At 39.8% G+C, this 23,406-nt stretch overlaps 2 protein-coding genes across 2 annotated transcripts in view; one reads left to right on the forward strand and one right to left on the reverse strand.

Moving 5' to 3' along the window:
• The window catches only part of AP3S1 (adaptor related protein complex 3 subunit sigma 1), a 138,530-nt gene extending 132,983 nt beyond the window's left edge, over window positions 1-5,547 (reverse strand). The window contains exon 1 of the mRNA XM_042782772.1: window positions 5,479-5,547. Within this exon, the coding sequence (XP_042638706.1) occupies window positions 5,479-5,547 (69 nt within the window). The remainder of the gene's footprint in view (window positions 1-5,478) is intronic.
• Window positions 5,548-5,959: 412 nt separating this feature from the next.
• ATG12 (autophagy related 12) lies at window positions 5,960-22,490 on the forward strand. The gene is made up of 4 exons (XM_007954518.2): window positions 5,960-6,176; window positions 12,858-12,994; window positions 21,683-21,745; window positions 22,431-22,490. Exons 1-4 carry the CDS (start codon window positions 6,014-6,016, stop codon window positions 22,488-22,490), a joined length of 423 nt encoding a protein of 140 aa, XP_007952709.1. The 5' UTR covers window positions 5,960-6,013.
• Window positions 22,491-23,406: the final 916 nt, after the last annotated feature.

The raw sequence follows: 23,406 nt of genomic DNA on the forward strand, positions 1-23,406 counted from the left end.
TGAGAGAGAGTGGGCACCTCCCAGAACATTGTTTTGTGCCACTCCCAACAGAAATACTCCAGGTGGACAACTTCAGCAATCAGGAGCTCCTCAGTTGCCCATAGAAAATCCCACCTGGGAGTTGACAAAGACTTATGGGTAGAAAAGCCACACTAAGTAATTTACTACACCACAATATGTCTCACACATAATAGCAGCTTGGTGACACAATCAAATATAAAAATACATTAAAGCAGGAGACAGAAATCTGCATTATTAAAGGGTAAAGATGAATATATACATTGTTATAAAAAAGGATAACTGAGGGATGAAAACCCAAGGCAGTATGGGAAACTTGTTGGCAAATGGTTAAACAATTTTTCAAACTACTCCATGTTAAACCATTATTGCTGGACTTAAAACAGACACATCCTATCAGGAAGTGGAACTGTTAGTCGAGTCACACCATAGGTAATACTCAAAAAATTAAACTCAAAACTCAATCTTACCGGATATACTTCTCAGAGACTACTGTCCACGTAACATAGAAAGAGTTGAAGTAACAGCTATTTCACCGTTAATTCTGTGCTAAAAAGCACAGATTCATAAAACCCCTAGGTAATAAAGGTCTCAATTTTAATAGTTGGAGCAACCTCAGGAGGTCAATTCTAATCCAAACTCCACCCCCAAGACAAGGGACTTCATTCATTCATTTAACAAAAATTTATTTAATTCTCCAAGTTTGACAGCTGCAGGTGACACATATGTATCTAAAACTTGGTATCTTCCCTCAAACAATCTATAGGATGCCTAACTACAGGCTGTGAAATAGAAAACTGTGTCATAATAAAGACAAAAATAAAAACCTAAGAACCAAGAGGTGACTTTCAGCAAGCTAAAAGGCATCAGCGAATGTTTAAATGATGTTTGAGGTAGAACAAGGGACCAAATTTGGACTTGGTAATGAAAGGAAAAGACATTCCAGAGAAGGAAAACAGAATTGCCCTATACAAACAGATCTCATTTCCAACTACTCTATTCCCTATACATTCTGCTCTTGCCATGCCAATCTTAATAGTGTTCTTCAAACAGGCACTTTCTTCTTCATACTTGGAACACTCTTCCCCCAGATACACGCAAGGCTAGCTCCCTTACCTTCTTTAAATCTTTGCTCAAATATCACCTTCTCAGTGAGGACTTAGCTGACTACTTAAATTGTCATCCTCATACCTTCTATCATCCTTCCTTGCTTTTTCAGTGTTCATTACCATCTGATGCGCTATGTTGTTTTTAAGTGCCTTCAAATTGGTTCCAATTCAGTAACTCTGCAAACAACACACAAAACACTGCCTAGGCCTGCATCATCCTCATAATCATTGCTATGCTTGAACCCATTATTGCAGCTACTGTGTCAATCCATGTCATCAGGATCTTTCTCTTTTTCACTGACCCTCTACTTTTCCAAGCATGATTTCCTTCTCCAGAGACTGATCCTTCCCAGTAACATGCTCAAATATATTTTGCTCTATATTCTGCTTATTAGCTTGGTCAGTTCCCTTGCCCAAAGAGCAGAAGTTATCTGCTCATCTCCAGATTCTAAAACAGTACCTGCACAAGGTAAGTATGTAATAAATATTTGTTGATAAACTGATAGAATAAATGAACAAAAAGGATTTCTCTCTTGAAATAGCTTGCTGTTGTTGTTAAGTGCCGTCGAGTCGTCTCCGACTCATAGCGACCCCACGCACAGCAGAACGAAACACTGCCTGATCCTGCGCCAGCCCCACAGTCCCTGCTATACTTGAGCCCATCATCTCAGCCACCATGTTAATCCATCTCGTTGAAGGCCTCCCCCTCTTTCGTCAACCCTCCACCCTACCAAGCATGACATCCTTCTCCAGGGAATAGCTTAGGCTCTAGCAAAAAAAAACCAACCGCACTCCTGTCAAGTCGGATCTGACTCACAGTAACCCCTCCTCGGATTTCTGAGGTGATATCACTACGGAAGTAGACTGCCCAACCTTCCTTCCGAGAAGTGGCTGGTGGGTTTGAACCGCCAGCTTTCTGGTTAGCAGTCAAATGCCTTATGCACTACGCTACCAGAGCTCCCAAGGGTCTTGCAAAGGAAGAAAACATATAAACAAATTATCTTAAATTATTTCTGAAAGGCAAAAATAAACACACAGTTGACAAAAAATTAAATCCAATATATGAAAAACTAATACATAAAAACAGCACATGACATCCCCACTTCTATACTGCCAGTGACCACTAAAACAAAAAAACTCACTGCCATTGAGTCGATTCCAACTCATAGTGACCCCTTTTTGGGTTTCTGAGGCCACATCTCATAGAAGTACATTGCCCAGTCTTCTGGAAGTGGCTGGTGGGTTTGAACCACCAGCCTTCTGGTTAGCAGTCAAATGCCTTAAGCACTACGCCACTAGAGCTCCCACTAAATTCTTCTTTTTACACTTTCTAGATGCTTCTTTTTACATCTTCCAGCAACCCACATAACGTATCACTCATACAATGGCCAAAAACATCACCAGAGCTGCTACTGATGCCAGGAACTGCCTACTCCCATTAACCTTCAGATCCTCAAAACCCAACCCACTGCCTTTGAGTCAATTCTAACTCACAGAGATCTATAGGACAGAGTAGAACTGCCCCATAGGATTTTCAAGGCTGTAACCTTCATGGAAGGAGCTCTGATAGCATTGTGCCTAAGGCACTTGACTGCTTTGCAGAAGGCTGGCGCTTCCAACCCACCAGCCACTCCTCAGAAGGAAGGTTGGGCAATCTACTTCCATAGTGATACCACCTCGAAAACCCAAGGAGAGGTCACCATGACTTGGATGCAACTCCACAGCACATAACAACAACAACAACAAACCTTCATGGATGCAGACTGCCAAATCTTTCTACCAAGGAGCAGCTGGTGGGTTCAAACTGCCCACCTTTCAGTTAGCAGCAGAGTGATTAACCTCTGCACCACCAACTTCCTTACTAATCTTCAGAGCTATCTGCTAAATAAAAGCCAAGGTTATTTCTGTTTCTACTGCTGGACAAGAGAAAGATGGTACAGTCCTCCCAAGTTATCTGCAATAGATTGTACAGGGCCCACCCACACCAAAATCTGCAAATGCTCAAATCCCTTTTATAAAATGGCATAGTATTAGCATATAACCTACACACATCCTCCTGTATACTTTAAATTCTATCTAGATTACTTATCATTTATAACAAATACAATGCAATTGCTACCTAAATAACACTTTACTTTCCCTCTTAGCTTTTGAAGGACTGCTTCAACCACTTAATTGCTTCCCCCTTCACCAATATTTTCCATCCCTGGTTGATTAAATCTGGGAATATAGAAGGCAAACTGTATTCCCAGATTTCCAAATTAAATACATTTCTCTGTAGAATGGTTAAATTCTTTACTACGTTAAGTCATTACACTGATTTTATGGATTAGCCAGGAAGCCTAGTATTTTGAATACTTCTAAATTATTACTTGTGAAAATGAAAATGTTTTAATTCAATTACCTTGTAAATTAACTACTGGAACATCCCTTTTCTTCAGTAACAATGGATGGCACTGACAATGGTTAAAAGAAAAATTCTTTTAATAAAAGCCAGTACTACACTTTTGGCAAAAGGATAATTGTTGTTGTTGTTATGCGCCGTAGAGTTGGACCCGACTCAGAGCGACCCCCTCCTTGGGTCTCCGAGGCAGTATCACCTATGGAAATAGATTGCCCCATCGTTCTTCAGAGGAGTGGCTGGTGGGTTTGAACCGCCAGCCTTCTGGTTAGCAGTCAACTGCCTTAGGCACTATGCTACTAGAGGGTAACAATGTCAAATTTATATTATTCTTTTCACTCAGAAAAGAATTTAAAATAATTTCACAGTAAGAATTTTATCCTAGATTAAAAAATGATGTAGAATCTTTACATAGAACACTTGTTTTTGCTGGTGGTAGTTTCCATCAAGTCGATTCTGACTCTTGGGAGACCTATGTGTGCAGACTAGAACTGCTACATAAGATTTTCAAGGCTGTGTCCTCTCAGAAGCAAATTACCAGGCCTTTCTTCCACCACATCCCTGTGTGGGTTCAAATCACCAATTTCTCTGCTAAGAGTCAAGAACTCAGCCATTTCAGACAGCCAGGGATTCCACATAGAGCATCAGTGCTTAAATTATTCCAAACCAAAATCAAATAGGAGTAGTAGAAAATATTCTTTTATCTCTAACAAAACTACTTAAGGAAACTAAAAATAAATTCAAGATGTCTCACTTCAACTAAAAACTACACATAGCATTATCATATTAGGCAAACTGACACTTTTACATTTAACTGTTAATGGCAGGAATGATTTCCATCTGGGATTTATCTATATAAAAGTGTTAGCTTGGCACAATTTCAATATTTAATTGAAAGTTCATTTCTGGTTATAGGAAAATGTCTCAATAAAACACAACAGTTGTATCTCTACCCTAGTCCTAGTCTGTATTTTGCCGATTGGTGAATTTAGCCCTCAGAAAGATACATGCACCTGTGATCCTCTCAATCGTTAATAAACTACTGACCTTCACTAGTTTAAAACCTTCTGCACTTTCAACACTACTTACAGTTCTAAAAGAAGAGCTTTACAAATATTACCATTCTCCGTAAGTAGAGTAACTTTATATTCACATATAGAAAGATGCCAAAGCAGCAGCTGAAATAATAACTCAGTTATAGACCCACAGTTCTTATCTGTCAACCACAAATAATGTCACCAATTATTTCGGGAATAAATAATTTACAGCCACTAGGGAAAAAGTCTGACAAAAATGTGAGGTTCTCGCTTATCTTTCTCTTTAATAAGCAGACACCTGAAAGTCACACTAGTCATGTCGAAACATACACGAGACACTGCACAGAACATGCAGTTATCAAAACGCCGGAAGCTAAAGTTCCTGCACTAAGAGGATCACAGTGAAAACAGCAGCCCATCTGTTCACAGGAGAACAGAAAGAAGTCCACCAGGAAAGGCTGTTTCAGAGTCAGGGAGGTGGAGCTACGAGAAGAACGAGCTCCCCGGTGGCAGCTTCAGAGACTAACCGAAGCCACGGACAGCAGGAAGGCAAAAGCTGAGGGCTGGCTCGCAGGGATGGGTTGGGGCGCAGGTGTGTTGCGGTTGCCCCCGGCCAGGGCCAGGTACCGGGAAGTCTCCAGGGCCTCGCCCGCGCAGCCAGAAAGCCACCCAGCTCACAGACGGGCGGAGCAGCCGCCTAAGTAGAGCCACGTCGGAGAATGGGAAAGCGGCGGGGAGGTGGACATCCTGCACTCCCTCTGGGAGGCTGACAGCCCAGGCGCGCAAGACGGCTGGGGCGCGAGAAGGGCCGCAGCACGCCTGAGGGGGTCGCCCTGAGGAAAAGGCGCTGGGCGCTGCCCGCCACCAACGAATGACTCCCTCTCGCACAGATCGGCAGCAGCTGGATACTCACGTAGGGTTGGTAGAACTTGGAGAGCCGCGGCTTCCCGTGGTTGTTGAAGATGAGGATCGCCTTGATCATGGCTGGGCCGGGCCGACCGGGTGGGCGCTGGGGGCCAGGGCGGGGGCGGGCACGCGAGCCTCGCCTTAGGATCTTCCAGGCGATCCTTCCCCACCCGCCCCCTCCCGCACGCGCGCGCTCGCTCCCGAGCCTCTGGGCGGGGCCGGGATGGGGCGGGGCAAGGCAGGCGTGGAGGGAAGCGGAAGCATCTCCAGTTCCGAGTTGAGGGACGCTTGCGCGGACTGCGTTGCGGTTGGCGGTGGAGGGTGTTGCCCACCGTCCCACGCCTGAGGCTTGTGCTGCAGGGAAACAATGATTGCCTTTTATTAATAGCCCGAGATCTGCTACCGGTTCTCTATAGTAGATGAGTTAGGAAGTCAAACTTTCGCTGTTGGATCTCCCTATTCCGGGCACCTCTACCCCATGTAAAGCCCGCCCCCTGCACGTGCACAGCCGCCACTTCCGCTTTCTCGTCCCATCGAGCAAGATGGCAGAGGAGCCGGAGTCGGTGCTGCAGCTCCCTCCCTCGACTGCTTCTGGTGGCGAAGGACTTTCGGAGGTCTCCCCAGAAACCGTCACCCCTGAGCCCCCTTCTTCCGCTGCGGTTTCCCCAGGAACAGAGGAACCTGCCGGAGACATCAAGAAAAAAAGTAAATTTAATAGCAGTTTCGTTTTGGGCAGAGTGGGAGGTTTCTTTTGCGTCTGAGCATGGAGGCCAATAAAATAAAATTTAGAGGAGGATCTGTCCCAGACCTGCTTTTTCACCAGTCAGTAGATAGGAAATGTCGTATTTAAGTACTTGAATAGGGATTTAAGGTTATAGGGATAGCCAGTGACAGAGTCTGGATGAGACTCCACGTCTTCAGACCATTGTGTTGTTTTCTTCATTCAATTGCTGTAGATAATTTCTTAAACCAAAAACCTGACATCGTACCCATTGTGAAGAATGCTACTCATTCAAAAAAACTCAACTGCTGCAGAGTTGGATCCGACTCAAAGCGACTCTTTCTAGTTTCTGAGGCAGTATCACTAGGGAAGTAGATTGCCCAACCTTCCTTCCGAGGAGTGGCTTGGTGGGTTTGAACCGCCAGCTTTCTGGTTAGCATTCAGATGCCTTAGGCACTATGCCAAAAGACTAAACGCGTAGATCTCGCCCTTAAAAAAAAAAAAAAAACCTACCCTTTTAGAATTTTTGTGAGTTATTTCATTCCTTGAATTAGCTGTTACCAACTTTGATTGCTTGAGAGTAGTTCGCTGTTGTAAAATTCCTAAGGCTAAATTGCCCTAGACCACTCTGTAGAGCTGTCTGTGGGAAAAGCTGCAAATATCTATGGTATGAAAACATTAGCCTTGGCCTTATAATAGAGCTTAAATTCTAAAGCTCTTAGGTTTGTGGAAGGCTGTGGTCTGCAGTGGGAGCCCTAACTCCATTTTGAGGCTTGACATAAGTTCAGGTTCTTACTGACCATTAAGTGGTGTGTGTGTGGATAGTGGCTTTGCGCACAAAGTTCTAGGATGAACGTAGGGCAGGGCACTTTGCCTTCAGGAAGAGTGTGGTTGAAAGTAGATTATGCTGACACAAGGAACTAGGGAACAAGTGTGTCTTTTTCTAATTTCATTGAGGTTGGGGTCTTGTTTGGTAGCCACCTTGTGGCTAGGACTCAGGCTGCTTGGTCATGAGTCCCAGCCTATCCAGACCACCACCTAGCCAGATAATGAAGGCCCAGAACTAATCCTGTAACCAAGCCTTTTCTATCTTCAATTCCCAATAATGGTCTTTTCCCTTTTTCTGTAGTCCTACCTGCAACAGTGACGAGTCAATCTGCCACCAATCATGATTTTGTGATGATTCCCTATTTTTTTCAGTCATACGTAATTAGCCTCATGGCCATGAATAAGTGGGCTCCATTCAGCTTTCTGTATTCTGTACATTCTGATGGTTTCTCTCATCCTGGATGGTTGCCTTTGTTTTGTCTTTATCCTGTCCAAGACTTAATAAAAGTGTCTCTATTCAGTGTGTTTGAATCTGGGATCTCTTTCCTCCATTACAGCCTTTAGACGTTTTCTCGGGCCACAGTCTTTAAATGTAGGTGCGTCATGTTTTCTGCTCAGTCCCTCTGTCTTTGGGCTACATTTTCTGTTGCTGTGGATAATTGTCTTTCAAAATGTTGTAGTTGCCATAGAGCTGATCTCGACTCATTACGATCTCATGTGTAGGGTTTTCAAGGCTGTGACCTTCCAGAAGCAGGTCGCCAAGCTCTTATTCCAAAGCACCACTAAGTGGGTTCTGACCACCAATCTTTCAGTAGTAAGGAGTCAGAACCAACTGGACAGCAACTTGTTAATCAGTAGTCGAGTGTTTAGCTGCTTCTGCCACCTGGAGACTCCTTGTGTCTCCCATTACTTCTGCCTATTTAAGTCTGACTGTCTCTCCATTTGGGGAAAATCTGTCTTTCCACATGATGAACTAGTAGAGAAACAAACCTGTTAGATCTATAGATAACCACTGCAGTCTTTCTTCAGATGAGCCCCACGGGTTTTATGGTTTTGGATTCCATTTCTTCCTCCATTTTTTTCTCCATTTTACAGTAAGTAGGAGTGCACAAGGTTTGAGATCTCATAGGCTTGGTCAGAAGCTTAGCTCATGACCCTGAAGGTAACTCTGAATAAGAGTGTAAAGATTTATGACCCACATCCAGATAATGGCCTAAGGCCATGGTTTATTTGGTCTGCCTTATATATGTCTGTCCACAGGTGTGTGTTTTGTGTTTTTTAATGTAACCTTCAGTTGAAAATCAGATTCTCGTTTTCTGGCTCCTGCTAGTATTTGAGTTTGTGACCCCTGATCTAAAACTTAATTATCTAGCTATTGAATCCCTACCCTGACTGTCATTCTGGAACCTCTTCTTGTGAAAAAAAAAATCTTAAATATTCATATGCTACACCTTTGGTTTAGTCCACAAAAGAAAGAAAGGAATCTTGAAACAGACTGACGTGGTTGGCTCTGGCTGCACATTAGGATAACTTGGGGAGCTTTCCAAACTAAACTGTCAATATCCAGGCACCACTTAGGAAGGTTCTGGTTTAATTGATAAAGACACCTGCACTCTTGTAAATCTCCCAGTTGATTCTAATGTGCAACCAAGATTGGGAACTGTAAGCAAATTACCTTTAGAATTAAACAAAAAGACGACAGCTATAAATACAATGTTTTTCCCTCTCTAGCTTTCTTTTCTCATTAGCACAAATTGGAGTATGTTCTGAATTGCCTAATTGTTGACTTGCAACTGAGTTACTGGTAGCTCCAAGTACTTGAAGGGAGCAAGAAAGGGAGATAAGGTGGGTTAGCCAAAAACCAGGGAGCTCTGGTAGCGTAGTGGCTAAGGAACTTGACTGCTAACCAGAAGGCTGGCGGTTCAAACCCACCAGCCACTCCCCAGAAGGAAGATGGGGCAATCTACTTCCGTAGTGATACTGCCCCGGAAACCCAAGGAGGGGTCACTATGACTCAGATCCAACTCAACAGCACATAACAACAACAACAACAACAGCCAAAAACCGTTAGTAATCTCCAGCCTTCCTCGTCAGAAGATAACAGGAGTTAGAATAATTAGGTAGTTTTTTAAAAGGAAAATAAACTGTATCATATGTTCTAGTTGACTTCATTCCAGAGGTAAACTTGAATAAATTGGTCTGGATAGCACTGGGTCCCAATTTTAAATACCAAAGAATAGAGCAAGAAAGATGTACAAGTATCCCTTGATTTTTGAAAGTTCACTGTACACCGCTTCAGTTTTATGAAAGACCACTACCTTAGTACTTGTTTTCAATAACTGAAAGAAATTCGAGGGATATTTTCACTTTTCCTGGGGTGGGGGAGGTGATGAAAAGTGAAACTAGCGTTCAGCAAAACTTATGTTGCAGCAAGCCCTTAGAGTGGCATCACCAAGCTCCTGCCCAGGGAATTACACTCAGCATCACATCATTAAGCCACAGTAGTTTTGAACTGTGTCTGAGAACACTATATGTTAATGTGACTTGGTTTGTTATTTTTTGGGGTCTCTGAACACTCAAAATTTTTTCCATATAACCTCTGGTAGCATAGTGCCTAAGGCACGTAACTGCTAACCAGAAAGCAGCCGGTTCAAACCCACCAGCCACTTCTCAGAAGGAAGGTGGGGCAACCTACTTCCGTATTAATACCACATCGGAAACGAAAGGAGGGTTCGCTATGAGTCGGGTCCGACTTGACATCACATAACAACAATAACAAAACTAATGGTGATTGTTTATTCGCTGTACACATTTTCGGCTTACAAAAAGTTTTATAGGAATGCTCAACTTTCAGTCGGGGCCAACTGGATGGCAAATAACAGGGCCATTTGTAATAGAATAGAGTAAACGTTAGGGGGCAGCAGTAAGCTTCACTTCCAGTTGTTGTTGTTGTTATGTGCCCTCGAGTCAAATCCGACTCATAGTATATTGCTTAATTTTGTCCTCATACAAGTTTTGTTTTTGTTTTTTTTTAAAAAAAACTTCTTTTAGGAGACAGATCCATAGCCTTTGGGTGTGCATCTCTGTATTGGATCATTGAAACCTTAAAACCGTTCTCTGAAACTTTTTTAGCCCCCAACTATATTTTCTTATAACTTTTATTGTTTTCACTTATTTAAAAGAATATTGTTGAAAATTTGGTAGTTACAAAAACACAAGTAAAATAAAATAATTGCCCATAGTTATTGAGAAATAACATTTTGGTTAATATTCTTCCATATTTTCTTGAAAAAATATTTGTAGGATTTTTTTTTTAATGAAATTGAGATCATATTGTATATGCTGTTTCATATTTAATGCATTTGGATCACTTTAACATGCTGCTAAATATGCCTTTATAACATGCTTCTATAATAGCTGCTTAATAATACTTTGAATAGTTAATGTCATATATTAGATCCTGCTCTAACTGTGGCAGCTGTGTTAACTCATGTATTCCTCACAACAACAGTATGAGTTAGGTGCGATTATCCTTATTTTAAAGATGGGGAAGCTGAAGCACAGACATATTAAGAAGCTTGTCCAGGTATATATACTAGCAAGTGGCAGAGTGTGGTACAGTGAATTGCTTGATGTATGGCCATGGCCTTCATGACTTCCACCAGATGACTGGGTGGGACTGTGCAAATGTGAGGTGCTTGTGGACCACTGAGGGAATTGGATAGCTTGCTAGTAATGTAAATAGAGGCATGGTACTCTTGTGGGGGTGGGACATGCAAATAAGGTCTAAAGAACCATAATGTAGAGATTGGTCAGTTTTGCCATCTTGTGAGCCTTAAAATGAGGCATCTGAGGTGGAAAGGGGGGCCTGACTAACAATAATAAGAAGAGAGAGATGAGCAGAGCACGTCGTTTGGACCCGGAGTCTCTGTGTTGGGAACCTTGTCCACTCAGGAGACAGCTGAAGACACAAGAAGCAGAGAGCAGAACCAAGATACTGGCAGGAGGTGGTGCAGTGGGCTTCAAGAACCACAGAGTAAGAAAGCTGAGCTCCTTCAGGCAAGAGGCTTGCTGGCAGAGTAGGATGCCTCCAGGCACCTGGTAGAGCTAGGTTTGCCTACCCAGCTCCACCAGTTTGCTAGAAATTAGCACCTTCTGGGCACATTCAGCAAAGCCAAAAAGAGCTTTGTAACACTTGAGGGAACAGGGTAACATTTGTAGCCAACAGGCTGCAAGGCTGAGAACTTGAGGGACAGAGAGGCATGCCTGCAGGCACTGCTAAAAGGAAGCTATCTGTATTGAAGAACTGTAACCTGAGTCATTCCTGATCCTGAATTGTTACCTATTAACTACCTTAATAAATCCTGTAATCATGAGTATTGTTTGTGAGTTTTGTGTGGGCATTGCAATGAATTATTGAACCTTACAGAGAAGTTGAGAGTACTGTAAGAGGGACATTTGATCTCAGGTTGGTTAAAAGGTTAGAGGGTGGACCTCTGCTTATGGGAATTAACCTTGGGTGGTTGTTCTTGATCCTCCTCGCCCTTTGTGAAGGGGTCAGATACCACTGCCACACCATTCTTGCGCAGTTAGTATTTGAACTTGAGCTATTTATTTAGACTGTATGCATTGTATTATTTATTATAGATGTTATACCTATGTATGTTTACATTAATCTGTTATGTATAATTTCTTTGTAGAATATCCTTTATTTATTCAGTCCCCTCGCTTTGGATATTTAGATTTTTACCAGGTTTTTTTTTTTTCCTTAAAAATGCTTCAATGAAGGTGAAATCCTTCTAAGTTAATCTTTATTCATCTCATATTTTAGACTTTATTCATACAAGAACTATTGAGTCAAATTCTACCTTTGAAATATTTGGCTGTTGTCTTTATGACTTGGTTATCAGGTGCTTATCTAGTTATCTACTGCTTCTATAACAGAAATACAACAAATGGATGGCTTTAGTAAACAAATTTATTCTCACAGTTTAGGAGGCTAGAAGTCCAAATTCATAGCACTAGCTATAGGGAACTTTCTTCCTGTCAGCTCTAGGTGAAGGTCCTTGTCTCCTGTGAACGTCTGTGGGCCTGGTGTTCCTTGGAGAGCACTGTGTATCTTGGCATCAGTCTTCCTCTGGTCTAGGAGGTTCTCAGCACAGGGACTTCGGGTCCAAGGGATGCACTCCTTTCCCACCTCTTTCATGGTGGTAGTCAGGTTCCTCTCTCTGCTAGCTTCTTTTCCTTTTGTCTCTTATAAGATAAAAGATGATGCAGGCCACACCCCAGGGAAACTTCCTTTGGATGGATCAGGTACGTGATTTGATGAAGGGTGTTGCATCCCACCCTAATTCCCTTACAACTAATTGGCTGATCACATCATGGAGGTGATTATATCATTAACATAACTGAAAATCATGGCCCAGGCAAGTTGACACATTTTTGGAAGACACAGCGCAATTCATGACAGATAGGATTACACTCCAGAAAGAGTATACCATTTTTCATTTTCACCAATAATATCCTTTACACTGTTATTCTAATCTTTCCCACATTAATAGGTGACAGAGGCCATGACATTATTTTACTTTGCTGTTTTCAATGATTATTTAGCTTATACATGTTTTTATTAACGATTTTTATTTCTTTGGCATTGCATGTTAAGTTAAAATGCATTTTAAAGATTAGTCCTATAGGAAGACCTTTATAGAACTGGGGGATTAAGAAACAGCCACAAAAACAATGATTAAAAAAAAAGAATCAAGTTTTGTAAAGTAATTTATATCACATTTTCTTTAGATGTTTCAGTGTAATTATATTTTTTTTTTTTCTTATAGTTGACATCCTGCTAAAGGCTGTGGGAGATACCCCTATTATGAAAACAAAGAAGTGGGCTGTAGAGCGAACTCGAACCATCCAAGGACTCATTGACTTCATCAAAAAATTCCTTAAACTTGTGGCCTCAGAACAGTTGGTATGAGATCAATATTGGTCATATCCCTACAAAAATGTCATTCCTTAGGGCAATGAACACTAACTGTTGCATATAGAAATGCATATGGATCCACCTATGTTATTTTGTAATGTCCTTTTATGTCTTTTCCTGGTAGAACCTCTGCTTTATTAAAGAATTGCATGGAACCCTGACGTGAAATTAATTTTACATTTACTTTTACAGTAAGAACCAATTTTTTTTCCCTATATCATTGGTGGTTTTCCACAGAAGGTCATTGAATATCCATGCAGAAAGATGTGTCTATAGGATATTAGTACAGAAAGTTTTTTTTTGTTTGCTTGATAATTAATGTTTCTTTTTTTCCATTTTTACTGAGGTAAACAATATATTTTAGCCGTATGTTACGAAAGAACTTAAGGTATCTATACCATAGTATATGTTAAGTATTTAATGGTGGCAATTGTAGTAAGAGTTAATACTTTAAATGCCACTGGTTTTTAACTTGGTACAGGTATTCCCAGCTTTTTGAAAGTTCACTTAATGCCACTTTGCTTTTATGAAAGACCTACATTAGTATTTGTTTTTACTAACTAAAAGAAATCTGAAGAGGATTTTTGCTTTTATGAAAAGCAAAACAAGCATTCAGTATTTGTTTTGCAGCAAGCCGTTAAAGGGTCATTGTGCACCATGAGCCGTGAGAGTGGCTTCACCAAGCTCCTTCCCTGGAAACAATTCAGTATCTCATCATCATTTCTCCATGGCTTTGAACTGTGTCTGTGAACACTATATGTTAAGTGTTATTTTAGATTTTATGTGTTATTTGATATGATTTGGTAGGTTATTTTTTGAGCCTGGGAATGCTCAGAATTTTTTCCCATATAAATTCATGGTAATTGCTTCTTCATCTTTGCCATTTCAGCATACAAAAAGGTTTCATCGGAACACTTTACTTCAGATAGCAAGAAACTTGTATCTGGATACAGAAATTTAAATGTTTACATGCTTGTGGCATCTTTTGAGTGTTGTAATAATGTGTCAGACACCTTTTCCTACATAAAAATCAAAATTTTAGCACTGTATTAACACAGTATATGGGTAGATAGGTAGATGGAGAATCAGTAGGTACTTTAAAAATACAAATTTGTATTTATAAATGTTGGGGAAGGCTGTGAGGAGCTCTGGTGGGATAGTGAGTAAGACATTTGGCTGCTAACCAGAAGGTCAGTGGTTCAAACTCACCAGCTTCTCCATGGGAGGAAGATGAGGCAATCTACTTCCATAAAGATTTACAGCCTTGGAAACCCAACGGAGGTCCTCTATGAGTGGAATAGATTTGATGCCATTGGGTTTAGTTTTGGTTTTTTTGGAAGGATATACTTATTTGCTTATAAACAATATGAGAAGGGATAAAATGAGCAAATTGTTCATTATTAAAATGGGACATGTTTGATTTATTTTGTCAGTGAGAAGGAAGAAACTTAGTTCAAGAGTTTGGTTGTATGACTCATAAAAGGGACCTTCAGAGTAAAAGCACATGTGCTGAAAACAGAACCAAATAACAAAGTAGAAAAGGAAAGCCTGAAAATAGCCAACAGCTATTCACTGGAATGAACAGTGGGCCAATTTGAGGATAGTGGTTGAAACTCAGAGAGGTTTTACCCTCTCCGATAGCAGATGATTACAGTATATTTTCAGTAAGGAGAACTGAAGAGTCTGGAATCATCCAGTGCTTGAGAGCCCTTAAAATAGGCCCATGGAGCTCCCTAGGACAGGACTCCACACTGCAGAGAAAATTCTAGAAGTGAAATCAAATTATGAGCAGGTAAGGCACATAAGAGAGAAAGGAAAATGAAGGACCATCAAAGTAGAGGAGAACAGCTTGAAAAGCTCAGAAAGCAGGCCACTATATTTTTAAACGCTATGCAGAAACAACAGAAGAAGGATCTCTGTGAAGTTAGAAAAGCTATCTGGAAACTGTCTCCATCTAAAAGTTGAAGAAAACTAACTTCACGTAAAAAATGAACAAAAGAGAACTATCAAGGTCAAATCCCAAACAATGTTGTTTTGAGAAAAAGAATAAATAGCATCTCCTTACAATGAAAGCGTGCCAGAAAGATGTACATACAAAACTATAATTTAACTATATCACAAGCCTAAAAGTTATTAAGAAAATGATACAAGATATGAAGAACACCATAAATCAACATTAGAAAAATTCAAGTGACAAATCTCAGGAAAATACAGATAAATTATTTTTCAAATGGAGACTAAACTAGAAGGAATGTAAGAGCAAATAAACATCAGATAGTATCTTAGAAGTAGAAGCAAAACCAGAATTTTTAAAAAAATGAATGTAAATGAAAGTGACAAATACTGAGAATGAGCAAAAGAGAGCAAATATATAGATAATAGGAGTTCCTAAGTAAAAATCAAAGCAAAGGAACAGAATAAATACTAAAAACTAAAATTCAAGGAAACTTGCCTAAAATAAAGATTTGAAGCTACATACTTGGTGTGTTTTCAGACATAGAACGTACTTTCCAGAACACAAAGGAACATTCTGTTAGTACTACTGGACTTGAAAGAAAAAGCAAAAATCTTTTGGAAACTAAGAGAAATAAAGAGGGCCTGACTTATGGGGGAAAATATTTAAATTGTCATCAAACTTTGACTGCAAGGATATTAAAAGGAAAGAATGAGATACGGATTTTGTATCTTGCAATACTGCCTTCCAGTCCCAGGACAAACTATTAACAATGTGCAAGAACTCAGGGATACTGTTTCCCTTCCAGAGAAATCTACTGAAGAAAGAGCATTGCTGCTGTTCAGTGCTCTCAACTCACATCTGACGCCTATCAACCCTGAGCACAACAGAACAAAACACTGCCCAGTCCTGTGCCATCCTCACAGTCATTGCTGTGTTTGAGCTCATTGCTGCAGCCACTTTGTCAGTCTATCTTATTGAAGGAAGGTCTTTCTCTTTTTTGCTGACCCTCTGCTTTGCAAGTGTGGTGCTGTAAGTTACTTAATGTGGTCTTTGTAGCTCTCACCAAATCCCTAGGTGGAACTGTGCAAACGTGAGGGAGGTGCTTATGGCCTATCAGTTGTTTAGCTTGCTTATAATTTGCATGGCACCGTTGTCAGAGTGCGACCATGCAAATAAGGTGTATGGAACCCTAATGTGGGGTTGGTCAGTTTTGCCATCCCACTAGGCTTAAAAATGAGCCATCCCAGAGGCAGAAAAGGGGAATCTCACTACCACCAAGAAAGAAGAATGAGGATTAGACACATCCTTTGGACCCAAGATTACTTCACTGAACCTCCTCCATACAGGAGAGAGCTGTGACACCAGACATAGCAAAAAGCAGCAACAGCAGAACCAAGAGACTGTCAGGATACAAAGCAGTGGGCTTACCAGCCCATGGAGCAAGAAAGCTGAGTAACTTTGGGCAAGAGGCTTGCTGGTGGAGTGGGGTGCTTCTAGGCAATTATCCTTGGAACTAGGCTCACTTGCAGCAAAAAGAAGCAAGGTTATGTCATCTGCATATCGAAGGTTGTTGATGAATCTTCCAATTATGATGCTGTATTCATCATATAGTCTAGCTTACGGAGTAGAGTGCCTCTGAGGACTTAACATCAGATCGAAAGGACCTTTTAATACTTGCGACAAAAGTCAAGGGGCCATGAGGCCTAGAGGCCAAGGGCCAGAGAGAGGCATGCCTACAGGCACTGCTGAAAAGGGACTTTCCTGTTTGAAGAACTATATGTTGAGTCATTTCTGATCCCGAATTGTAATATGTTGTTGGTAGGTCCCATCGAGTCGGCTCCAACTCACAGCAACCCTGTGTACAGTGAAACAAAACATTGCCTGCTCCGACGCCAGCTTCACAATCCTTGCAATACCTGGGCCCATTGTTGGCGGCCACTGTATCAATCCATCTCAGAGGGCCTTCCCCTTTTTCATTGACCCACCACTTTATCAAACATGATAACCTGCTCCAGGGAATGGCCCCTTCTGACAGCATGACCAAAGTGGGTGAGACCAAGTATGGCCATTCTCACTTTCAAGGACCATTCTGACTGTACTTCTTTCAGAACAGATTTGTTCATTCTTCTGGCAGTCCATGATACTTTCAGTACTCTTTGCCAACACCACAACTCAAAGGCATCAACTTTTCTTTGGTCTTCTTTATATTCATTGTCTAGCTTTCACATGCATATGAGGTGATTAAAAACACCATAGCTTGGGTTAGTCGCACCTTACTCTTCAAAGAGGTATCTTTGTTCTTCACCACTTTAAGGAAGTCACTTGAAGCACATTTGCACGATGCAATACATCATCTTGATTTCTTGAATGGTTTTTTCATTGGTGTTGATTGTGGAACCAAGTAATATGAAATCTTTGACAACTTTAAGCTTCTCTCCATTTATCATGATGCTCCTTATTGGTCCAGTTGTGAGGATTTTTGTTTTCTTTATGTTGAGGTGTAATCCATACTGCAGACTATAGTCTTTAAACTTCATCGATAAGTGCTTCAGATCATCTTCACTTTTAGCAGGCAAGGTTGTGTCATCTGCATATCGCAGGTTGTTAATGACTCTTCCTCCAGTCCTAATGTTCTTCATACAGTCCTTTATTCTTCATATATTCCACTTCTCGGATTATTTGCTTAGCATACAGTTTGAATAAGTATGGTGAAAGGATACAAACCTGACGCACACCCTCCTGGATTTTAAACCACACAATATCTCCTTATTCTATTTGAATGACAGCCTCTTGGTCAGTGTACAGGTTCCCCATGAGCACAATTAAATGTGCTGGAATTCCCATTTTTCTCAGTTTTATCCCTAATTTGCTATGGTTCACAACAGTCGAATGCCTTTGCATAGTCAATAAAACACAAGTAAACATCTGCCTGGTATTCTTTGCTTTCAGCCAAGATCTGTCTGACATCAGCAATGATATCCCCCTTCTGAATCCAGCTTGCATTTCTGGAAATTCTCTGTCAATATATTGCTGAGACTCTTTCTGAATTATGTTCATCTAGATTGTACTTGGATATGATATTGTTTGATAATTTCCACCTTCAGTGGGATCACCTTTCTTTGGAATGGGTACAAATGTGGATCTTTTCCAGTCAGTAAATTTCTTGCCATAGATGAATAAGTGCCTCCAGCACAGTATCCGTTTGTTGAAACATCTCAGTGGGTATTCTGCCAATTCCTGGAACCTTGTTCTTTGCCACTTCCGTCAGGGCAGTTAACGACTTCTTCCTTCAGTACCATTGGTTCTTGATCATATGCCACCTCCTGAAATGGATGTCATCCAGTTCTTTTTGGTACAATGACAGTGTAACCCTTCCATCTTCTTTTGATATTTCCTGCATCATTCAATATTTTGCCCATAGAATCTTTGAGTATTGCAACTCAAGGCTTGAATTCTTTTCTGTAGTTCTTTCACCTTGAGAAATGTCGAGTGTGTTCTCTTTTGGTTTTCTAACTCCAGGTCTCTCCACATTTTATTATAGTAATTGACTTTGTCTTCTCAAGCTGCTCTTTGCAATCTTCTGTTCAGCTCTTTCACCTTGTCATTTCTTCCATTTGCTTTAGCTTCTCCCTATTCAAGAGCAGGGAACTCTGGTGGCATAGTGTCTAAGGCATTTGACTGCTAACCAGAAGGCTGGTGGTTCAAACCCTCCAGCCACTCCTCAGAAGGAAAATTGGGTAATCTATTTCCGTAGTGATACCACCTCGGAAACCCAAGGAGGGGTCGCTATGAGTCGGATCCGACTCAACAGCATTGCAATGGGTATTCAAGAGCAAGTTTCAGGGTCTCTTCTGACATGCATTTTGGTTTTTTCTTCCTTTCCTGTCTTTTTAATGAACTTTTGCTTTCTTCATGGATGATGATGTTGATTGTCATCCCACAATTCCTCTGCTTTTCAGTCACTGGTATTCAGTGCATCAAATCTATTCTTTAGATGGTCTCTAAATTCAGGTGAGATATCATCAAGGGCATATTTTGGCTTTTGTAGACTTGTTTTAATTGTCTTCAACTTCAACTTGAACTGACATACGAGCAGTTGATGGTGTGCTCCACAGTCAGCTCCTGCCTTTGTTTTGGCTGAAGATGTGGACCTCCTCCATCCCCTCTGTGCACATATGTAGTCTATTTGATTACTGTGTAGTCCATCTGGCAAAGTCCACATGTATAGCTGCCATTTATGCCATTTATGTTGTTGAAAAAAAAGTATTTGGGTACTTGCAATGAATAATTCGTTGGCCTTGCAAAATTCTATCGTGCAATCTCCAGCATCATTTCTGTCACCAAGACTACATTTTCCAACTACTGTTGATTGAGTAATGGTGTTACTTTCCTAATAAACCTCATAACCATGCAACAAATTATTGAATCCACCACAGATTTAGAGAGTGTCATGGGAGGGACAGTTGATGTCAGAATTAGTAAAAAAGTTGAAAAGTGGAGGCATATCTGACCTCTGTCACATAGGAATCAGCCTTGGGTGGTTTATCTTGATCCTCCTGCTTATGAAGTTAGAGGAGGTCAGATGCTGTTGCTACACCATCTTTACACCAAGTATGCTATCCTTTTCTAGGAACTGATCCCTCTGGATAACATGTCCAAAGTAAGTGAGATAAAGTCTGGCCATCCTCACTTGTAAGGAGCATTCTGTCTATAACTCTTCCCAAACTGATTTGTTTCTTCTGCCCGTGCATGGTATATTCAGTATTCTTTGCTAACACTATAATTCAAATGCATCAGTTCTTCTTTGGTCTTACTTATTCACTGTCCAGCTTTCACAAGCATATGAGACTATTGAAAATACCATGGAGTGGGTCAGGTGCACTTTAGTCCACAAAATGTTATCTTTGTCATATAATGCTGCAAAGATGTATTTACAGCAGATTTTCCCAATACAATAAATTATTTGATTTCTTGACTGCTGCTTCCATGGGCATTGATTGTGATCGAAGTAAGATGAAATCCTTGATTACTTCAGTCTTTTCTCCATTTGTTATGATGTTGCTTAATGGCCCAATGTTTTGTCTAGTGCATTTTTGTTTTCTTTATGTTATTAAGTGTAACCCATACTGAAGCCTTTGATCTTTATCAGAGAGACAAGTATTGATTGGGTGAAAAGAAAGGCAGTGTACCAAATGTGAGTGATCAACACAGCTGCTCCAGTAGATGCCACTATGGACTTATTTACCAATCTCACCATGGGGAATAACTACATCAGCTGCCCAGCCACTCAAAACCAGGCCCAGCCAGGTTGACACACAACCTTAACCTACTACACTTAATCAGCCTTAACTGTGAAATATTTTTAAATAATGTAACGGTAATTTCTAATGTCTATTGAGTGCTTACACACTATGAAGCAGGCACTCATATTTGAAAGATTTTATCTCATCGATGGCAGTGTGTTTTTGGTTTTGTTTGTAGCATCCTGAAGAGTCATAAAGCCAAAACCTATTTCTACTGAGTCAAATTCCGAATCATAGTGACCTTACAGGGCAGAGTAAAACTGCCCCATAGAGTTTCCAAGGCTGTAAATCATTACAGAAGCAGACTGCCTCATCTTTCTCCTGAGGAGTGACTGATGGAGTTCCAACTACCACTTTTGGCTAGCCAAGCACTTAAACACTGTGTCATCAGGCCTCCTTCCCAAGAGATAAAAGCACTGGTATTTTCTGTCCTACAGGTAAGGAAATAAGCTGAGAAAAGTTACGTGTATTTAGAGGCAGTATTTGAGGTCACATTTTTCTCAGTAGAGCCTGTATTGCTTAAGAAAAAACAGTAAATAACATTTATTCTTGTTGAGGAACAGGATAGTGTCAATCAACCAACTATACTGATAAGAGTTACTTTTAAAAAAGACTATGTTAAGCCTGGAAATTTTAGTCTTAGAATTTGAATGTAGACATTAAAAGGAATATTGAATGTTACCTGAAAATATTTTGTTTTCTAAACAGAAAATTATCAAAAGCCACTTTATGATCTTTTGTTTCAACATCTTAAAAAATTTTTTAATTACTAGAAATATTTTGTAAAAATAGACTAAACAGTCTGAAACATTGAACAATGGGTCCTTTAAAGAATAGGGTTATAAGGACATTTGGTTTTACTTATGTTACATTGTTCCTGCTGCATTTGGCTACAAATGAGGATAGTAGTGATGCATAGCCTGAAGTCCAATGTCTTTAAGAATTCCCAAAGGTCAAAAAGGTCAAAAGCAGCCCTGTGTTACACATTTACCCAAGGTAAATGCACAGATTATAAATACTAGATTTCTTGAGTTTTGGCTCTGAAATTTTGTTAGCAGAAATTCTGCCTTTAATTACAGGTAAAAGAAAAATAATAAATTTTATCATGTATTGTCTTGAATAACTCTTCAAAAGCTACTGAAAAAAAATTTTAAGTGTCTTTGTTATAGAAAGTTGAGAAACACTGTTTTAAGAATAAAAATTCTATAATTTTGGACCTTCTGAGGAAAGATGTGATTTTCATAGTTACCATTAATTAGCTAATTTATGAAAATTAGGTTTTTAAGGGAGTTTTCTTCACTTCTGAAGACAGAGAATTTAAAATAACTAGCTGATTGGAACCCAGAAAAAAATAGTTTAATCAAGATGTCGTTAGAAATCAATCTCCTTAATTTTTATTTTTTTCCTTTCTTATAGTTTATTTATGTGAATCAATCCTTTGCCCCTTCCCCAGACCAGGAAGTTGGAACGCTCTATGAGGTAAGAAAAAAAAAACCTGGTTATTGCCTTTTTTTCTTAATCTGTCACATCTGTGTACAGTTTGATCATTCACGTCTCTAAAGATAGGCATGCTATTCTTAATTGTCTACAAAGGAAAGAAGATATGACTGCCTTATTCTGTTCCTTCTAACACCTTAAATGTAGTAGGATCTCGTTTATACAAGAAAGAAGAATCAAAGAATGTGTAATACAAACTAAAGATGGCTTTGAAGTATTCTCAAAGTAAGGTTCTCTTCTTTATACCTACAATCAGAAATCCCATTCTTCGAAGGAACTGAAACAAATTACATGCAATCGACACTATTCATTCTTCTTAAAATTTGATAATACTAATGTTAAAGTATAGATAGCACCACTACCAAAAAAGCAGGTGAAGGTATGTACATTGTGGATGGAGATGAGGAGAGGGCACATTATTAAAATATGTAAGCTCATTCATGCCTCTGATAATAAAAGCGTAAGTTTTAAGTCAACATTTATGATTATTGGTAATGTGTGTCTGATAGTAACATGAATCTCTTAAAGGAAATAATCTTACAGGTATTTTGCATGTGCAAGGATATTTATGATACATGTGATATTTTTTTCCCTTTCATCTAAGAATAACAGAATTTAATGTATTGGGGTTTTTTTTGTTTGTCTTGTTTTCTTTTTTTTTCTGTAGTGTTTTGGCAGTGATGGTAAACTGGTCCTACATTACTGCAAATCTCAGGCTTGGGGGTGACCTATAAAGAAAACAACTTGCTATTCAAATTAATCTTCACAAAAGAAACAGCTCTGAACAGCTTTGGTGCTTGTAGCAAGAGACTAAGGATAATGATCTACTATCAGCATGTATCTACGATGGCTAACGTTTATGCGTAAGGAACCGTCCATTCAGTGTACTCCCAAAAATACAACTTGTGCACAACATTATAAAAGGGTATTCCTGTTGCTACTGTAGTCAGTAATTTAAACTGCTCCAGAATACTGAAAAGTAGATTAAGACTATATAAAGCTTCTTTGTTCCAGGTTCTTAAAATGATGAAAATTATTCACTTATTGTATTAGCACTTTTGCTATTTTTCACTGTAAAAGTTTATTTACTAAAGGTTGGTTTTTTTGTTTCGTTTTGTTTTTTTTTTTTTAATAACTTATTTAGGGAAGTTCAGTTTGTTTGTGGTATGGAATGTGACTTTTCTCATATGCATTTACTCTACTGTGTTATTTTCTTGTAAAACAAAGTAGCATTCACTTACAGGCTTTATACCTTACACGGACCAGTGGAGAGCAGCCCCCCTGGCAGAAAGGGTTAGGAAGTTGGTTTAACTTTATTGCCAGCCATGGAGGAAAAGCTATTCCTGATAGTTTCTAGTAAACAGCCAGGATAGCAGGCATTTTGACAAATTGGGAGACTGCCTTAGAGAATATAGTCTAAAAGTCAGAGAACCATTTTACTGATGCTATTAGGTGATTCCTTAAAGTGAGACTTGACTTACTCCTTCATTCTGTATTATGTTTGTAATACAGCATTAAAATAAAATCCCATTCAGCTAAATAACAGATTGACTCATAAAATAAACAAGGTCACTCATGAGTGCTATGCTCTAAAAATTCATCTATATGTGATCAAACATCAACATTTACCCCAAAGCAAAGAT

The sequence above is a fragment of the Orycteropus afer genome, unplaced genomic scaffold (genome assembly GCF_000298275.1).
Source record: "Orycteropus afer afer isolate SDZICR_OR568_19922 unplaced genomic scaffold, OryAfe1.0 scaffold00464, whole genome shotgun sequence".
NCBI classification, from domain to species: Eukaryota; Metazoa; Chordata; class Mammalia; order Tubulidentata; family Orycteropodidae; genus Orycteropus; species Orycteropus afer.